Source organism: Sceloporus undulatus, chromosome 2 (assembly GCF_019175285.1).
Source record: "Sceloporus undulatus isolate JIND9_A2432 ecotype Alabama chromosome 2, SceUnd_v1.1, whole genome shotgun sequence".
Taxonomy (NCBI): Eukaryota; Metazoa; Chordata; class Lepidosauria; order Squamata; family Phrynosomatidae; genus Sceloporus; species Sceloporus undulatus.
In genome coordinates, this window is record NC_056523.1 from 34,391,895 (window position 1) to 34,409,790 (window position 17,896).

Below are 17,896 nucleotides of genomic sequence, written 5' to 3' on the forward strand. Positions count from 1 at the left end.
CTGAACTGCACAGAGGAGCTGCAACGCGCTACACCAACATTAATTAAGCCTTGCAACTTGGATGGCTATTATTAGACCCATTTTACAAATGAGATAGGTTTTAAGCGAAGACACAATTTAAAACATCGTGATTCTCTTATTCATGACATTCAAGGCTTTGGGCCAGCTGGATTTCAAATTTTAATTACTGTTTGTGGTTGTTCCTGTTGATTGCTGTTACCTCCTGACAATCTTCTTGGGCATAGTTTCCTATCCTACTTTAATCAAAACATTGTTAAGCACTCTATTTGTAACAAAGTTTGTCCAACACAAGACATGTATGGCCTGTTCAAAACTCGGGTTTTCTTGAAAGGTCACAAATTAGATTTTGCATCTTTGCCAGGCTGGGATAGGTTTTCTTCCTGCTGGAGCAACTGTAAACACAGCAAATAAACTACAGTACCTTGTTTTCTTCGTAAGAAGGGTAAGAAAACCCATGCTGGATCTGACCAAAGCCTTATCTAGTGTAGCATTTGGTTCTCACCATAGTAAGATTTACATGGAAAGCCCCAAAGTAGGATATGAGTATAATAGCATATGCTTTGGTCTATTAAAAGTGAGCAGGGCAGTGGTACATCATCAGACTTTGTTGGCCTGTTCCCCTAGCATGCCCTCCAGCATTTCACAGATGAAAACTGGAATATGTGTGGCCAAGCAACATCACAGTGTGGTCATGATGGAAAAAGTTATTAATGAAGAAGAACACACAAGGTAGGAAGAACACATAAGCATAAGTTGTTAATGAGGAAGAACATGTAGCAGTATGCTTTTGCTTGAATCTGCTGGGAAGAGCAAGATTCTGTCCCCTCTTCCCCTCTCTCCCTGCTGAGTTCATTTAGCACAAAATACTTTTGCACTTTGAACTCAGTTTGTCGCAGCTGGAGTGAAAGGTGAAATATTATTTGAAGAGAAATGAGAGTAAGGCTTATTGTGTACTGTATGCTTTTCTATCAAATGTATATTTTTAATCTGAGGACTATATGATATATTGATTCCAAATAAAGACAACTGAAAACTGGAGTAAGCTGTGAACAAAGGAGGAAAGTAAGGAGAGGAGAGAGAATCAGGGACATTTTTAAAACAGTTGTAAAAGTGGGACAACAGAGGATTGATCAGTACTGTCCTTGCCAAACTGGGACTTTTGTGGGTATGACCTAGCCGACACAGTGAATAGTAAGGAAACATGGGTGTTGCAATCCCATATCTGGAGGACCAAAATTGCCCATCCACTGCTGGACACATTGACAGATAGATGAACAGTCTAAATTGGTATTAGACAAAATCCTATAATTTTGTAACTGGATAAAAATAGCTTGTCATTTCATACACAGGGAACATATATTCTAAATCCAAAATAACTTTACAGTCATTCAAAATAATTTAGGGTTCTGGTCAGTATTTTATTTTGCACAATAAAATGTTATTTTTTTTTTTTAAGAAAAAAAATCTTGCCACATATGAACAAAACAGGTTCAAGTTACACAGCTGAAATCGGGGTGGGATAAGCTCTTTGAAAAGGAAATGAATAATGAAACTCTTTCATGATACTGAAAATAATTAGTTACACAAGTGGGGCTAGGAGGAGACAAGCTTAATTAAAAACCTCCTTCAGGCATTTGCAGCATGAAGCCTCCACAGGGTTGGGCATATCATGAAAAATAAAATTTGCAAACTGTAAGTGGACATGTATGGGTTTCTGCCCTGAAGTACCTGAATAAATTACCTCTGTGCTTACAGTATAAATAAAGTATGCCAAGCTTTTTCACTGACTAGGAAAATGCTGGGTTTCTGCTTTTATATCTCCAGTTCTTGAATTCATAATATTTCTCTTATTAAATCTAAAACAGAGGCATCAAACTGTTTCAACCAAGGGTGTGTGTGTGTGTGTGTGTGTGTGTGTGTGTGTGTGTGTGTGTGACAAAAATGCAATGTCCACTTCAGTTCTGCAATCAGAATACTGTCACAAAACCAAACACCATTACCTTTGCTATGCTAGTGCATATTTTAATAAATATCTTTAATTTACTGTCCATCATAAAGTGCTTTATCGTTGCCTGAAGCATAGCATATAACTTACAGGCATTGCCTAGGATTCAGCAGAAAAAATATATCCAGTGTATATTGAGTAATTAAATTGGAGTTGCACACAAAATAATATGATATGAAAAATTTAAACATCCAAGCAAATCTAAACTCTAAATTAAAAGAGATGGTGTGGCACAAGAAATATGCAAATATTTGAGGGAATCTTTGCATATCTGGTACTTTGGCAACTCACATCCAAAACACACTGCAGAAATAATCCAATTTGAGACCTCTTTAACTGCCCTGGCTCAGTGCTAGGGAATTCTGGGAACTGTAGTTTTATGAAACATTTAGCCTTCTCTGTCAGAGAGCTCTGGTTCCAGAATAAACTACAGTTCTCAGAATTCCTTAGCACTGGCCCAGCGCAATTAAAGCCGCCTCAAACTGGATTATTTCTGCAGTGTGTTTTGGACCTCATAAATAAGTGTTGTCCCAAGCAATGTATATGTACATTGTGCCTTTGGTATCCACTAGGGTGGAACAAACTCTCTCTCACACACGCACACCATGGATACCAAAATCTATGGATGCTCAAGCCCCACTAAATACAGTGGCATAGTAAAATAGAATCCCTTACATAAAATAGTAAAATCACAGTTTGCTTTTTGGAATTTATATAGTTCTTAAATATTTTCAACCCATGGGTGGTTGGATCCATGGATGCAGAATCCGTGGATAAGGAGGGCCAACTGTATATTGGGAGAGGGTAAGGTAAGGCACAGAAGTAGTTGGAAGAGACTACAAGGGCCATCCAGTCCAACCCCCTGTCATGCAGGAATACAGAATCAAAGCACCCCCAATAGATGACAATCCAGCTTCTGTTTAAAAACCTCCAAAGAAGGAGACTCCACCATTCTTCAGGGGAGCACCACCAAATGAAAATTTTCTTTAATCTGCAAACTTCTGGCATTTCAGAGACTGAAACACTGGAAATTTTTCACACCTAGAACTGTTATATTCACAATCCCTTGATAACTTTATCTGCCCCCTTTCTTTGGATATGTAAACTGTATTTCTAAATGCTCAACTGAGTTTTAATTTATTGCAATGCTAGAAAGTTAGGGACTGGTTGAAAATTTCATTGAAAGGAAGAGAATTCTGATTTGAGGGACAGTGCCCTCATTTTGCCACCCTGTAGCTGCAACCTTGGTAAGGCTCCCAAGGTACTACTGTGCTAAATTGGATATAACTACAGCCTAATGTAAGTAACATTTAAACATTTAAAAACATTTTAAAAGAGGCTTAAAACCTTTCTTTTTTGCCAAGCCCCCCCCCCCCCCCCGAGGAATGAAGTTGAGTGCTCTTGATGCCATCTATTCTCTGCCTTACCCTATGAATGATTGTGTTTGTATAATTGTATTACTTGATTTTATCTATTTTTATGAGATGTTTGTAATAGTTTTATAGTCTGTAAACCATTTTGATCTAGGGAAAAAAGGTATACAAATAAAATTTATTATTATTAGTAGTAGTAGTATTAAATAATAAATAATAGTTCAAAATGGACCTCCATCTGCTAGGTGGAATACCTTCCCCATGGAGGCATGATTGGTACCAATGTTGGTGTCACTTCATTGCCAAGTCAAATTGTGGCTTTTTTTATTGGAAAGAGTAAAAGAAGACTAGAAAGAGAAGCAGCTGATTTCACAAATTCCAGTTCATTAGCAGAGGTATGAACCAAGATAATGCCTTCATGGAGTTCTTCTTCTTCTTCTTGGCTTTACTTCGCAAACGAAGATTCAGGAAGGACTCATCCGTGCTTTTTACAAGCACGTTGATGACATTGGATGTATCCTTTGAGCCTGTGCAATGGATTTTTCTGGTGGAGCGCAGTGTGCATGAAACTGGCCTCACCCTTTTTTAAACCAGAGGTTCATCTGCTGAGGCCTTGACAAGCATGGACAGTGGCAGCGAGGTCCTTGGGTCATAGGTTTGATTAGAGTTTCCTTCTCTTAGATGGTTGACCTTACAGGGTTAGACGAGCACCATCTGCCCGGGTTTGGGATTAGAGTTTTCCTTCTCCTAGGATGGTTGCCATAAGGCTAGAGAGCCCATCCTGCCCTTCAGCGCTCTTGGTCAGACCCTTCAGTTGTGACCTGTCTGGCATGGGAGGCCCTACCGGTGGCTATTATACCACCATCAGCATAGCTCACAACTTCATTAGGGTACGCAAACCTCTCCCTCACACAGTCAGAGCATAGCTGGAGGGGAATAGGAGGCCAGAAGATGACAGTTAAGGAGAGAGGAGCCTCTTTCTTCAGGCTAGCCCTGTTGGAGCTGGGCCTGCCTGATCACTCCCTCTCAGGCTGGAAGATGACCTCTTCATGGAGTATTACACATATTCATACAAGAATCCTTACTATTGCCCATATAACAAAAGAAATCTTCTCAAAGAACCTTGACCCCAAGGAAACTGACTTTTAGTAAGCAAATTTATTACTTTCATACATCAGTACTGACAACTGTAAAGATCTGAAAGACTTGTATCAGCTCACATAGCCCTTTGAAAATTTAGTTCAAGAATCATTATTTGGGTCTTTTTGGATCCTATTATTCTATCCCACTCCTGCAACTGTATAAATATACATTATAATATCAGGCTTTAAAATCACTCTGCATGGCCTCTGAAGAAATGGACTGACACTCATGAAGGTTTGTGCTAAAATAAAAATTAGTCTTCAAGATGCTGCTAGATTCCTTCTCCCACCCCCCTCTTCTTCTGCTTTTTTAGCGGACTTCTCTTTAAGCCTTTCTAGATGAAATTCCATCTCTCAAGAAACACCTCTTTCATTTGCACCATCCTTTGCATTTGTCCTTATCTACACTTTTACTTTCCACATCGTTGTCCTGCATGTTTCCATACCTTGTGATCAACTTCCCTCGATGGTGCTGTACACTTACGTTATCCACATGAATCTTAAACTGGCCTCAATTTCTCTACCCAATTCATTTGTACATTCATAATGTTAATAAATAACATGCGAAAGTAAAGAAATTTAAATGTGTGTGGAGAGGGATGATGGCATTGTAAAATTTCATTTTGTTGTTGACTTTCATGGCTGATCTGAGAATCGATCAGCCGTAGTCCAACACTCTAACCACTATGCCATGCTGACTCTCAACATCTCATTTATTTATGGGTTAATTCATAGATTAAAACATCAGGGTAAAACCTGAGGCTCTTTGTTATTTCACTTTTAAAGGTCATGATTTTGTGTGGAAAGCAATGAAAATAGAAGATAAGTATCTTCCATGTGGATTAGGAAACATGATTTCTATGTCAATATTAATTAGCAGCAAACTATTAAAATATTGTACTACTTTGCTTCTATTTAAATGTAAATCTCACTACATTTTGCCTTCAGATTTTTTTCCCCCATTGCTGTTGACAGAAACACTAATTAAGATTTAGAGGTGCCATTTTCTAACATAAAACCACTGGGAATATGTCACTGTGTAGTTGCTGGGAGAAATGGGGGAAAAAAGTGAAATACTGAGCCATTTCCTCAAAAGGATCATGTATGCTGCAGAAGTTCTAATAAGAGTTATTGTACCAGAATTATGAAGCACTGCTGTACTTATTACCAGCAATCACAACCAGAATTATGTATAGTCAGTAGTAGCAGCATTAATAGCAGCATAAATAATAATAATTTTTTGTATCCAAGCAATTCAAATTATTCCTGTTTTCTGATTTGCCTTCAGTAGCTGACCAGATGCTTTGGTTGTTTGTGTCATTCTGTCTGTCTGTCTGTCTGTCTGTCCGTCCATTTTACATTATATTTGTCTTGTTGAGATTCACGTAAGTCTTTTTGAGGCTTACTGTAAAGCTGTCTTGTAACATCAGCATTTTAAATAAAGAAATCACATTGGGACCCTGGAATAAGCTATGTGCTGCATTTCCCCCTCCAACAATACTGAGTAAGAAATACCTTTTTTAAAAAAATTTAAAAAAAAGGAATGCTAAAGCAAAGTGCTAAGAAAATGACCCTTGGTCTTACGCATTGACTTCTCTCATGCACAACCACAAGAAGGTGATCGGAAGCTTCTATTGCCATTTTTAAAAGCCATCTAAATTTTTGTCCCTTGTTACTAGAGCACTGACAGGATTGTCAAAGAAATAACATATTTCACAACAATGTTGTTGTGTGCCTTTCTGACTTAGCACGACCCTAAGAAGAACCTATCACAGAGGTTTTTTTAAAAAAAACAATACTTGTACAGAAGGGTTTCTCTGACCATTAAGATCTGCTTTGGGGATTCTGAGCCCCTCAGATGCACATAGCACAGCTTTCTACCTGTAATGACCAATTTGTGAAATGGCCTTCCCTAGTCAAATCACACTGGATATGTATGTGCCCTGAAGTCACTTGTCAACTTATGGTGACCTCATGGATTTCATAGGGTTTAGCACCATTATTAATACCATTGTCCCAATTGAGGCTGCCCACAATACTGTTGTCATTTGTCCTCAAGTTGACCCAGACTCTTGGTGACCCTGTGGATAAGACATCTGTACTCCAACATGCTGTACATACTGCACTCCAACACAAGCTGGCGGGACAAAGGTCTGTTGTTCTTAACCGCTTTTAAGTAGCCCTGATTCATGGTGATGCTGTAGATCAGGGGTAGGCAACCTGCAGCCCGTGGGCCGGATGCGGCCCGGCGAGGCCTTGGGACCGGCCCCAGCCCGGTCCTGCCGCCTATTGCCGCCGGGGCCTTTGCCCTCTCGTGTGAGGGGCATGGTGGGGCAATTGTCTATAGAAGCCTCAGAAACATGCATTTGTCTTAACATTTTTTTAAAAAGCAGCAATTTTTTTGCGTGTCTTCCATTTGAAAATTTTGTCCTACATTTGTCCCAGTTTATTTGTTTATTTAATTTTTTTAAAAAAATTTCATTATTTATTTTTTGGCTTCGGCCCCCCAGTTGTCTGAGGGACAGCAATCCAGCCCCCGGCTCAAAAAGATTGCCTACCCCTGCTGTAGATCAAATATCTCCAAGACCCACTATCCCAGTGCTCTGCTTTGTTCCTACAGAGTCAGCCCTGTAACCTCCCTGATTGCGTTTAGCCATATGGTGTGTTGTTTTCCTTTATTTCTACTACCTTCTACCTTTCCTAGCATTATTTTCTTTCCTAATGAGACATGCCTCCTCATGATGTGGTCAAAATATGGCAACATCAATTTGATCATCTTGGCTTCCAGGAAGAGAACAGGCCTGATCTGTTCAAGGACTCATTTGGTCACTATAGCATTGTTGTTATGTGCTTTCGAGTCATCCTTGACCTATGGTGACCCTACCATGGGGTTTTCTTGGCAAGATTTATTCAGTGGAGGTTTGCCATTGCTGTCTTCTATGGTTGAGAGAGTGTCATTTGTCAAGGTTTCCACAGCTAAATTGGGATTTGTTTCCACAACTAAATTGGGATTGGAATCCTGGTCTCCAGTTCAACACTGGAACCACTACATCACACTGACTCACCACTACAGCACAGATCACATCAATATTATTTGCTTTTAAGGAACAGGAAACTCAGTGCCAAGTGCCACCAAGTAGAGAAGGCCTAGCTATCTCTGGTTTTTGACAAGAAGTCCCAGCTTAATCTCTTCCTTTTTATGGTTTGAGGACAGCTTTAAAATAGACTTTCTGGCACAAAGAAGAAAAGAAATACTAAGGAATCTTCTTGGCACAGACATTGAGTTGACTAGTACATAAATTAAGGAGATTAATTACACCATGATTTAGGCACACACTCATTATCATTAACAAAGAGAAATGTGTCCGAAATTAACAAGGGGGAGGATTATTCTTTTTCAGACAGCAGGAATTCAAGCCATCAGGGAGAGAAGGAGATTTCTATAATTATTAAGCCAGCATGACAAATGAAGCTGAAGCTGCTTACCTTCAACGCAGGAGGGCTGGGATCTCGTTGTGCCAGCAACCTGCCCTGGGAAGCAAGAACACTTGACTGTTTGTGACCGTTCTTCAATCCTGTTCTTGTTGCAACACCGGTGCACCGCAACCACTTCGCATGTTCCTTGCTTCACTTGGTGGTGGCCTGTTAATGGTGAAGGCACACACTTTTGGGTCAACTATGGTTACAAAGGGCAGGTGGACCCGATTCCCTCCATGAGACACCCCCAGTACAATTACAGGTAATCCTGTCAGAGCTACCCCAGTCTCAACACTCTTGAATCTCTTCTTTGCAATCAGCAAAGTCATTCCCAGAAGCTACATGTATGTTTTCAATTGGGTGTTATGTGGCTTCAAGTTGTTTCCGACTTATGGCGACCCTAAGCCACCATATCATAGGACTTTCTTGGCAAGATTTGTTCAGAGGAGGCTTGCCATGGCCTTCCCCCAAGGCTGAGAACATGTGACTTGCCCAAGGTCACTCAGTGGGTTTCATTGCCAAGATGGAAATTGAACCCTGGTCCCCAGAGTTGTAGTCCAACACTCAAACCATTATATGACATTATACCCACCACCAAAAGTCCTAGTTTGGCAACCTTTGAAAAAGAGCAGATTCACCCACAGACATGGAACCACTAGTTGCCACTTATTTTGCTTTTTGTATTCTGTTCTGGATAACAAAATATTAAGGGTATCTAATAGGCTGATTTATAAAACTTAAAGAACCCCAGCAAGGTTATTATCTACTCTGTAAGTGTAAGAAGAGTTAAACATTTAAGGTTTTGGTCTTATACCCTGGTATTAAGCCCAACTAAACCCAGTGAGACTTATTTTGTTGTATAACTAAGTAGGATTATATAAATCCTAAATACCCTGGGGGCTATCTAAATACCTTAAATACCAAATCCTGGTGAATACTTGGATGGGAGACCACCAGAGAATGCCAGGTACTATAGTAAGAGAAAGGTAATGGCAATTCACTTATGAATAATTCTTGCCAAGAAAACTCTACAATAGAATTCACATAAGCTAGAGTTTACTTGAAGGCACATAACAACACTATACACACTTAAGTGGAGGTAAACTCCACTAAAAAAGTGAAACTTTCTTCTGAGAAGACATACAAAGAAGTAGACTAGAAATGACTGTGTATGTACTATATACTGCAGTTTATAATTGACTGGTGAATATCATGCTGCATGAACAACAAGGAAAGTAATAAAGTGGCAGTTTTCCATTTACAGTGTATTACTTTCTTTACAAAATGCTCTGCTGTTCGTAGAAAATATAGCCATTAAAGAAGAATACATCTGCAATAGATATTGGTAATGTTCTTCAAACAGAATAAGTTTATAACTTGGGTGAAATGTAATAGGGTTTACTGCTTGCTTGCTGAAAAACCTCCCCAAATATGTGTTCAGTTCTGCTGCCACATTTGAGAGGACTCTAGGTGAGATATGGTCCCACATCATTCTGGCCATCATTCTGGCCATTCTTCCAACCACAAGGAAGAGATGGCCAGACCTACTGATGATGGAGCAAGCAGACATTATATTTCTTTCTCTATAAGCCCCTTCTAATAAGCTTACTGGGTAGAAGCAGAAGGGTTGTCTTCCTTTCTTTTCAATATTTTGACAGGGGAAGTCTGGATATGCTGCAAACTGATGGCAGCAACTAAGGTTGGCTCCCTCTTGTCATTGCATCAGCAAGTGAAAAAACATCTGCTCCAACAGGGCTTCCTAGGAATTGACTATGTGGGCTTTTAATGGTGTGCTGCTTATGGTCAGTTCTACTGTTGTTGCTTTTCTATTGTTACTTAGTGGGTATGTTTTCAAGAGTTTTAATTTTGTCTGTTTGTGTTGTGTACCTTCAAGCGGTTTCTGACCTATGGCAATCCTAAGGCGAACCTATCAGGGGGGTTTCTTGGCAAGATGTGTTCAGAGGAGGTTTGCCATTACTTTCCCCAGAGGCTGAAAGCATATAACTTGCCCAGTGGGTTTCATAGCAGAGCTGTAAATTGAATCCTGGTCTCCAGAGTCATAGCCCAACACTCAAACCGCTACACCACACTGCCTTTCAGTTTTAATTCTAGTACAGTTTAATTGTATTTTAATAATATTTTTATATGTTTTAGCACTGTTTTTGTAATTAGTTTTTAAATACATTTGCTTGAGCCTTGGTAAGTCACCCTAGAGTCAATGTGTGTAGTAGACTGTGGCTATGGAGACCAGGATTCAAACCCCTGCTGAGCCATGAGAACCCATTGAGTGGCCTTGAACCATTTACACTCTCTCAGCCTCTGAGGAAGGCACAGGCAAACCCCCATGAACAAATCTTGCCAAGAAAACCCCATGATAGCTTTGCCTTATGGTCACAGTAACTTGCAGAAAACTTGAACACACACAACAATAAAAACAAGCCACCTTGGGTCCCAATAATGTTGGAATATAAGTGAATAAAGAAGAAACGGTTCAAGCCACAGTCTATTGTTATCTGCATAGCAAGGGAGGGAGGGAGGTCATTGGAGAACTTCACTTTCCACCTAGAGGTCACCCGTAATAGTGTTGTGGCATGTGCTCCCTTGTGGCTTTCAGCGTCAACTCAGAAAAGGCATCACTGAAGGCCAAGGACACATCAGGTACATTCTGACACACCTAGTATTTACTTTATGCAAAGCTGCAGCATTCGTTTTCTAACAACTTTATTCATTTATGCAAGGTGGTTTCTCCGGTTATGATAAAATGATTTATATTTTACTGATTTGATGCTGATCATATTTCCAACTGCACACAAAACCAAAGATGATACCCAAAGACAAGAACAGACATTCCCTAAGACTTAAAGTGATAAAGAGAGAGAACATTCATAATGGGTGATTTCTCCAGTTTCCCACACTCCTCCAGAAAATCAGATACTGGAAGTGTTGAAATGAATATTTATAGAGGACACCAAGACATAATATCCAAGAAAGCTTACTGAGAGACAGCTGCCATTTCCTCTCTCCATATTTCTACCCATGCATAAAGCCAAGCTTTACTAAAAATGCACATACCTGTGGGGAGGACAACATCTGATATGGGGTGGGAGTGGAATCCTGTAATTGCAAGTAAGTGATCTCCCAATTGGAACTGAGGCTGCAGAGTTTGGAAAAACTGGTCAAAGCACCTGGTACATAGACTACAATTCTGGAGACCAGGACTCAAATCCCCATTTGAACATGGAAACCCACTGGATGGATTTGGGCAAGTCACATTCTCCTAGCCTCAGAGACAAACAAACCCCTTCTGAACAAGTCTTGTCAAGAAAGCCCAGCCTTCGGGTCAGGAGCAACTTGAAGGCATACGAGTTCAAAAAATTTCCAAGCCTTGTGAAAATTACCCCATTATTTGTAGCAGAGATATTAAATCTCTACGTTATTAACTGACAATCATTTCTAAAAAGCTTAAATAAGAGATTTAAAAATAGGATAAAATAAAACAAAAGAAGGTAAAGGCAAAAAAAAAAGATCATATTCTAACTCAGTATGTATATAATTCCCCCCTTTTTTTGTTGTTGTTGAAAGATTCAATACTGTTTTCCCAATTCTGGTGAAATAAAATTCAAATGCTTTGAACTTTTTTTCTGAAGCTCTGACAACAACAAATATGTGCCTTGAAGTTGCCTGTCCACTTATAACAACGCCACTAATTTTTAATGGTTTTCTTTTTTTAATATAGTTTTTCTTAGGTCTTTAACAGAATGCAGGAAGAGAGAAATTTGTCAGGTGCCACTTTTCCTCATGATGTGGTCCTTTTCACCACCTCTTCTCATAATGAATGAGACTAAGAAGATTATCGCACTGGGGTTAAAACGTTCCCCAGTGCGTTCTAACAGGGGCGAGCACAGAGCATGATGGGAACCCGATGGGGCCCAGAACGCTAGTTTACTGCACAGCAGAACACCAATGCCGCCGCCAAGCGTTCCCATTGGGTTCCCATCGGGCTCCAGGGGACGCCATTTCTGGGGACACTTTGAAACCATCCCCAGAAATGGCGTCCCCTGGAATCCAATGGGAACCTGGTGGGAATGCGCGGCGGTGGCGGCGCCATTCTGTTGTGCAGTAAACTAGCCTTCCGGGCCCCATCGGGTTCCCGTCACGCTCCGTGCTTGCCCCCGTTAGAACACACCGGGGAACGTTTTAACCCCGGTGCGATAATCTTCAATGTTACTCATGTGTTCTGGAGCTACTGCTTTTTGCTCTCCCCTCTTCAAGCCCACTGTTTGATAAGCAGTGAGTGGCAGCTCATGTTAATGGAACAGTGGATCTGCTCTGTGTTATAGTCTAAAATTAAAAGGATTTACCCACTGTGGTGAGCATGTTTTTGAAAAACACCAGAAGAAAAACAGTGGGAAAATTCTCAACGCAGATGTTTTTAAAAGTTTTAATAGGACGGTGAATAGTTTTCAAAGATACAGTATAGCCATGTTAGTCTGTAGAATCAGTATGTAGGCAGATCTTGTAGCACCTCTGAGACTGACTAACTGAAAGAAAGAAATTGGCAGCATGAGCTTTCATAGATTAACGTCTATGAAGGCATCTGAGAAAGTAGATTTCAGTCTACAAAAGCTCATGCTGCCAACTTCTTTATTTCAGTTAGTCTCAAAGGTGCTACAAGATCTCTCTACATACTGGTTCTACAGACTAACATTGCTATATCTTTGAATTCTACCACTATGGAAAGCACCAAATTTAGCCTAATGGAGTGGAAATCCATCAACCTCTTCAAGAAACTTGCCCAGTTACAAACAGACTGTGAATAATTTTATAAGAAACGTGGGACACAAACCAAGAGAAGCTTATATATATGACAAAGTATCACAGCTTATAACGCCATATGCAAGCAAATAACAACTATCTACATATTACAAATAGCAAATAAACAAATGGCAACTATAAATTGTTTCAACGAAGTGTCAGTCAACCAGTATGTAATGTAGTATGACTGACTCCCATATCCATAGGGGATACATTCCCAGACTTACTGGGGATAGTGAAAATCATAGATAAGCATGAGCCCTATATTTCCAGCAGACTTTGACCACAGAGTCATACTGGAAGATCTCCAGATATCTAGAGAGGTATTCTCCCTAGGCTTCTGGAGATCATGCAGTGCAACTATATGGTCAACATCCACTAGGAGCTGACTACAGAGGCATGCTGGAAGACTTCTAAGTGCCTTGAGAGACCTTATTTTTTCAGATGCAGGTAAGTGGAACTGTGGGTACCAATCCCATGGATATGAGGATCAAGATGTACACAACGACAATCCAGAGGCAGTCCAATAAGATAATAATTAACACTTGTAAGGACATATACAACCAGATAACTGTTACAAAACAACAGCAGTGGCTGTTTGCTTGTTTAGGGACAGGGTTCAGCTGAGATGATTTCCTCAGGTCAGACTAAAGTCTAGGGCAAATTCAGAAGCTGCATATAGCAGCTTCTCCCTAATCACTTTCTCATAGAAGCCCTACACTTCTCTCACTTCTAAAGTGTTGTCAGTTACTTGCTCATCTTTTCATTCTAAATCTCTCTCAATTTTTCCCTTTCTTTTCTTTAGATTGCAAGGTCTTCAAGACACTTGTTACGGCTTATCAGTGTTTGCAAAGCATTGGGTAAATTAACAATCCAATGTGATAGCAATTTCTTTTAATAATTGAGTTAGTTAAGCAGAAGTGTGATTTGGAAAATAGTAAAACAGAGCCATCAAAGCTACACAAAAATTTCTTACACAGAAAATAAAATTATAGACAAAAATGCAGGGTAGGTATTTCATGTCAAAGGGATGCATAACAAAGTAATAGGCTGCCATATATTAACACAGAGAGAAAGAGACTTCAAAACATCCACTATTTTCTACGGTTCTGAAAATTGGGTTGCATGAACCTTACTATCAAAAGAGTTGAACTAAGGTAAGAGTGATCATATGATGAGCTTCTGTCTTCAAATGAGTGCCAGATTAAGCTAAGAATATTGAAAGCCTTCATCCTGAATTTAGACCTACCCCTGCCCTTGCACCAAGGGGAGAGTCCTGGCACTACAATTTTCATTGACACTGTGGTTTATGGTATCAAAATTTCTGACTTAATATAGCATCAAAATACAAGCAGCATCTTTTCTTTACACAAAGCCAAGTTAAACTGTTGAATTCACTACCATAAGATTCAACGTTGACCACCAAGCTGGATGGCGTCAAAGAGGGACTGGAGAAATTCATGGAGAATAAAGTTATCAGTAGTTACCACTAACTCTGGATAAGTACTCACCTAGTGCCAGAGGCAGCATAACTCTATATCACTTACAGGGGGATACAAGCAGAATGGTATTATTATATTCATGTCATGCTTGTAGGTTCTCAATAGGCAACTGTTTAGCTGTTGTGTGAATGGAATACTGAGTTAGATAGCCCTTGTGGTCTCATTCAGCATGGGTCTTCCTATGTTCTTGTATCTCAAAAGGAACCACAGACATATATTATCGTTCTCATTCCCACACTATTTTACACATGTTGGGATAACATGCGTTTTCTGCTAATTGGCATGCAGTGCAGACCTAGATGGGTAGACTGAAGAATATGCAAGAAAAATATAGTTTTCCATTTTCACACTGAATAATGTATAGGAAATATAAGATTTTATACCACCCTCCTTGCCCACACTGCACTTTTAAACAAAATACGCTACAGCTGTGAGATGCATAATGCATTTTAAAGGAAGTTGGGAAAATGTTGATCGCAGCATAAAAGTGTCTCTCACAGCCACTGTATTATGTTTATTGGTAGGCTGTGTATTTTTGTGGAAGTGCCTAATATCTTGGTAATAGCAATAAAAAAAATCCTCCATTGGGCAATACATGCATTGTAAACTGAGAAATAAATAAGCCAAGAACATCACTCTATCATTCCATATTCCAAAAGATCAATCCCTAAAATCTTCAGGTAGGTGTTCTCAAACATTAATAAATAGAAGACTAAAATTTTGCAGAATTAATGTTTTCAGTAAAAAAATAAAAAAGGTATTGTTAGAGACAATGATAAAATTAAGCTTTGTTAGGTTTGCTCATAAAATATTTTGCTAATCAGATTATTGGTATTATTATTATTATTATTATTATTCACCTTTATTTATAAAGCGCTGTAAATTTACACAGCGCTGTACATACAATCTTTATAATTAGACGGTTCCCTGCCCTCAGGCTTACAATCTAAAAAGATATGATACAAAAGGAGAAGGGAGTGGTGGTGGGGAAGGGGATGAGGTTCTTCTCTACCTCCGAGGTCTGGACCAAGGGAGAGGGACTGGAGGGAGGGCTTGGCTTCTTAATGGATGGCTAATCTTCTACCAGAGAGGCCTGTTGGAGCTAGCCTGCCTCTCTAGTAGGATAATACATATAAAATATATAGCAATACAGGAAATAATTCAATAAAACAGGCAACAAAAGAACATCATATAGCAAGTGACAATTATGCAATGCCTGGGAACGCTGCCCTGAACAGGATGGTCTTCAACTCCGTTTTGAAGCTGGTTAAAGAAGTGATGGCTTTTGCTTGTGGGGGAAGAAGGTTCCAGGAGTGAGGGGCAGTGAGTGAAAGGGGGCGAATCTGAGATGGGGCAGAGGAAATCCTGGACTGGGACAGCAGACCTTGACTACCAGAACGGAGGGCCCTAGTGGGAAGGTGAGGAGAAATAAGGTCTGATAAGTAAGGGGGGGCAGCCCATGGGGGGCTTTAAACGTCGACAGCAGGAGCTTGTACTGAATGAGGAAAGGGAGGGGGAGCCAGTGAAGGGATGCCAACACAGGAGAGATGTGGTCAGAGCGGTGGGCAGATGTGATAATGCGTGCAGCTGAATGCTGGACAGAGATTAAAGGACGGAGGTGAGAAAGAGGAAGCCCAGCCAGAAGGATGTTACAGTAATCAAGTTATGAGACCACTAGGGCATAGACCAGGATCTTGGCAGTAGAGGCGGAGAGATATTGGTCGGATTTTGGCAATATTGTATAAAAAGAATCTACAAGCCTTGGCTGTGGTCTGGATCTGAGGGATACACGACAGAGAAGAATCAAAGATAAAACCAAGTCTGCGGGCTTGCTGGACTGGTTGAATAGAAATGTTGTCCACAGAGACAGAAAAGGAGTGTTGAAGGGTGGACGTAGGAGCAAAGACAAGAAGTTCCGTCTTGGACATGTTGAGCTTTAAATGCCGATGGCGCATCCACTGCGAGACAGCTGTGAGACATGATGAAACTTGCTGTTCAAGCCTTGGAGAAAGGTCAGGGGTGGAAAGATACAACTGGGTGTCATCGGCATACAGATGGTAGGAAAAGCCAAAAGAGCTAATGAGTTTTCCTAAGGACAGTGTGTAGAGAGAAAACAGAAGGGGACCCAGAACAGAGCCTTGGGGAACTCCAACAGATAAGGGAACAGGAGATGAAGTCTGACTGCCTGCAACCACTGCAAAAGATCTGCCAGACAAATAAGATCTAAACCAGTTGAGAACAGAGTCTGAGAACCCAAGGTCAGAAAGTTATCAACTAGAAGACAGTGATCAATGGTGTCAAAGGCTGCAGACAGATCAAGAAGGATGAGAACAGAGTAAAGGCCATTAGCCTTGGACTGTAAAAGGTCATTTGAGATCTTAGTGAGAGCTGTTTCTGTAGAATGCCGTGGGTGGAAACCAGACTGAAAGGGATCGAGAATGGAGTTGGCTTCAAGAAACTCAAGACAGCGAGAATAAACAACCCGTTCCAAAACCTTAGAAAGAAAGGGAAGAAGAGAAATTGGATGATAGCTAGACAAAGAAGAGGGGTCAAGAGAAGTTTTTTTCAGAATTGGGGAAATGAGAGCATGTTTGAAATCTGAAGGGAAGGAGCCTGGAGAGAGAGAGAGAGAGAGATTGAAGATATGGAGAAGCGAGGGCAGAAAGGAGGGAGCTATAGAGATTAGAAGACAAGTAGGAATTGGATCAAGAGAACAGGTTGCAGGTTTGCAAGAGTTCAGAAGTGTAGAGAGTTCATCCAAAGAAGCAGGAGGAAACAGAAAAATTTTTAGGCGAGGGCGAAAGAAGATTATGAGGAGAACAAGAATCGGGAGGGACTATCTCAGAGCGAATGGTGGTAATCTTTGAGATGAAGTAATTAGCGAAGTCATTGGGAGAGAATGATGAAGAGACAGGAGGAGAGGGAGGTTTAAGCAAAGTGTTGAAGGTGGAGAACAAACGCTGCGGGTGCCTCTCATTGGCGGAGATAAATGATTTGTAATAATTCTGCTTTGCCAAAGAGAGGGAACGTGAGAAGGAAGAAAGAATAAATTTGAAATGGATAAAATCAGGTCGCTGTTTGGACTTTCTCCAAAGACGTTCGGCCGCTCTAGAGCAGGACCGGAGAAACTTAATGATGGGGGTAAGCCAGGGCTGAGGCCTAGTCTTAGAGGAAGAAGTGCGTACAGAGACAGGGGCAAAACTGTCAAGAGTCGAGGAAAGAGTGGAGTTAAATAAAGACATTGCTGAGTCAGCAGAATCCCCAAGATTTAGGGAATAATTAATTAATAATAATTTGTTTTATTTATATACCGCTATTCCAAAGATCATAGCGGTGAACAGCAAGTAAGCTAATTAGCAAGTAAGCTAATTTGCCCCCAACAGTCTGGGTACTCATTTTAGCGACCTCGGAAGGATGCAAGCCTGAGTCGAGCTTGGGCCCTTTTGCTGGTCTTGAACTCGCAACCTTGTGATTTTGAGTGAATGGCTGCAGTACAGGCATTTAACCACTGCGCCACCAGGGCTCCACCAGGGAAGAGAGAGGGTCTGACCAAGATGGTTA

General features: G+C 40.5%; 1 protein-coding gene across 2 annotated transcripts in view; it reads right to left on the minus strand.

Annotated features, from left to right (window-relative positions):
- Window positions 1–17,896, minus strand: part of TAFA4 (TAFA chemokine like family member 4) — a 167,429-nt gene that overhangs the window by 18,396 nt on the left and 131,137 nt on the right. For both annotated transcript variants that reach the window (XM_042453298.1, XM_042453300.1), the window contains exon 4: window positions 8,028–8,183. In XM_042453298.1, coding sequence (XP_042309232.1) covers window positions 8,028–8,183 — 156 coding nt within the window. The remainder of the gene's footprint in view (window positions 1–8,027; window positions 8,184–17,896) is intronic.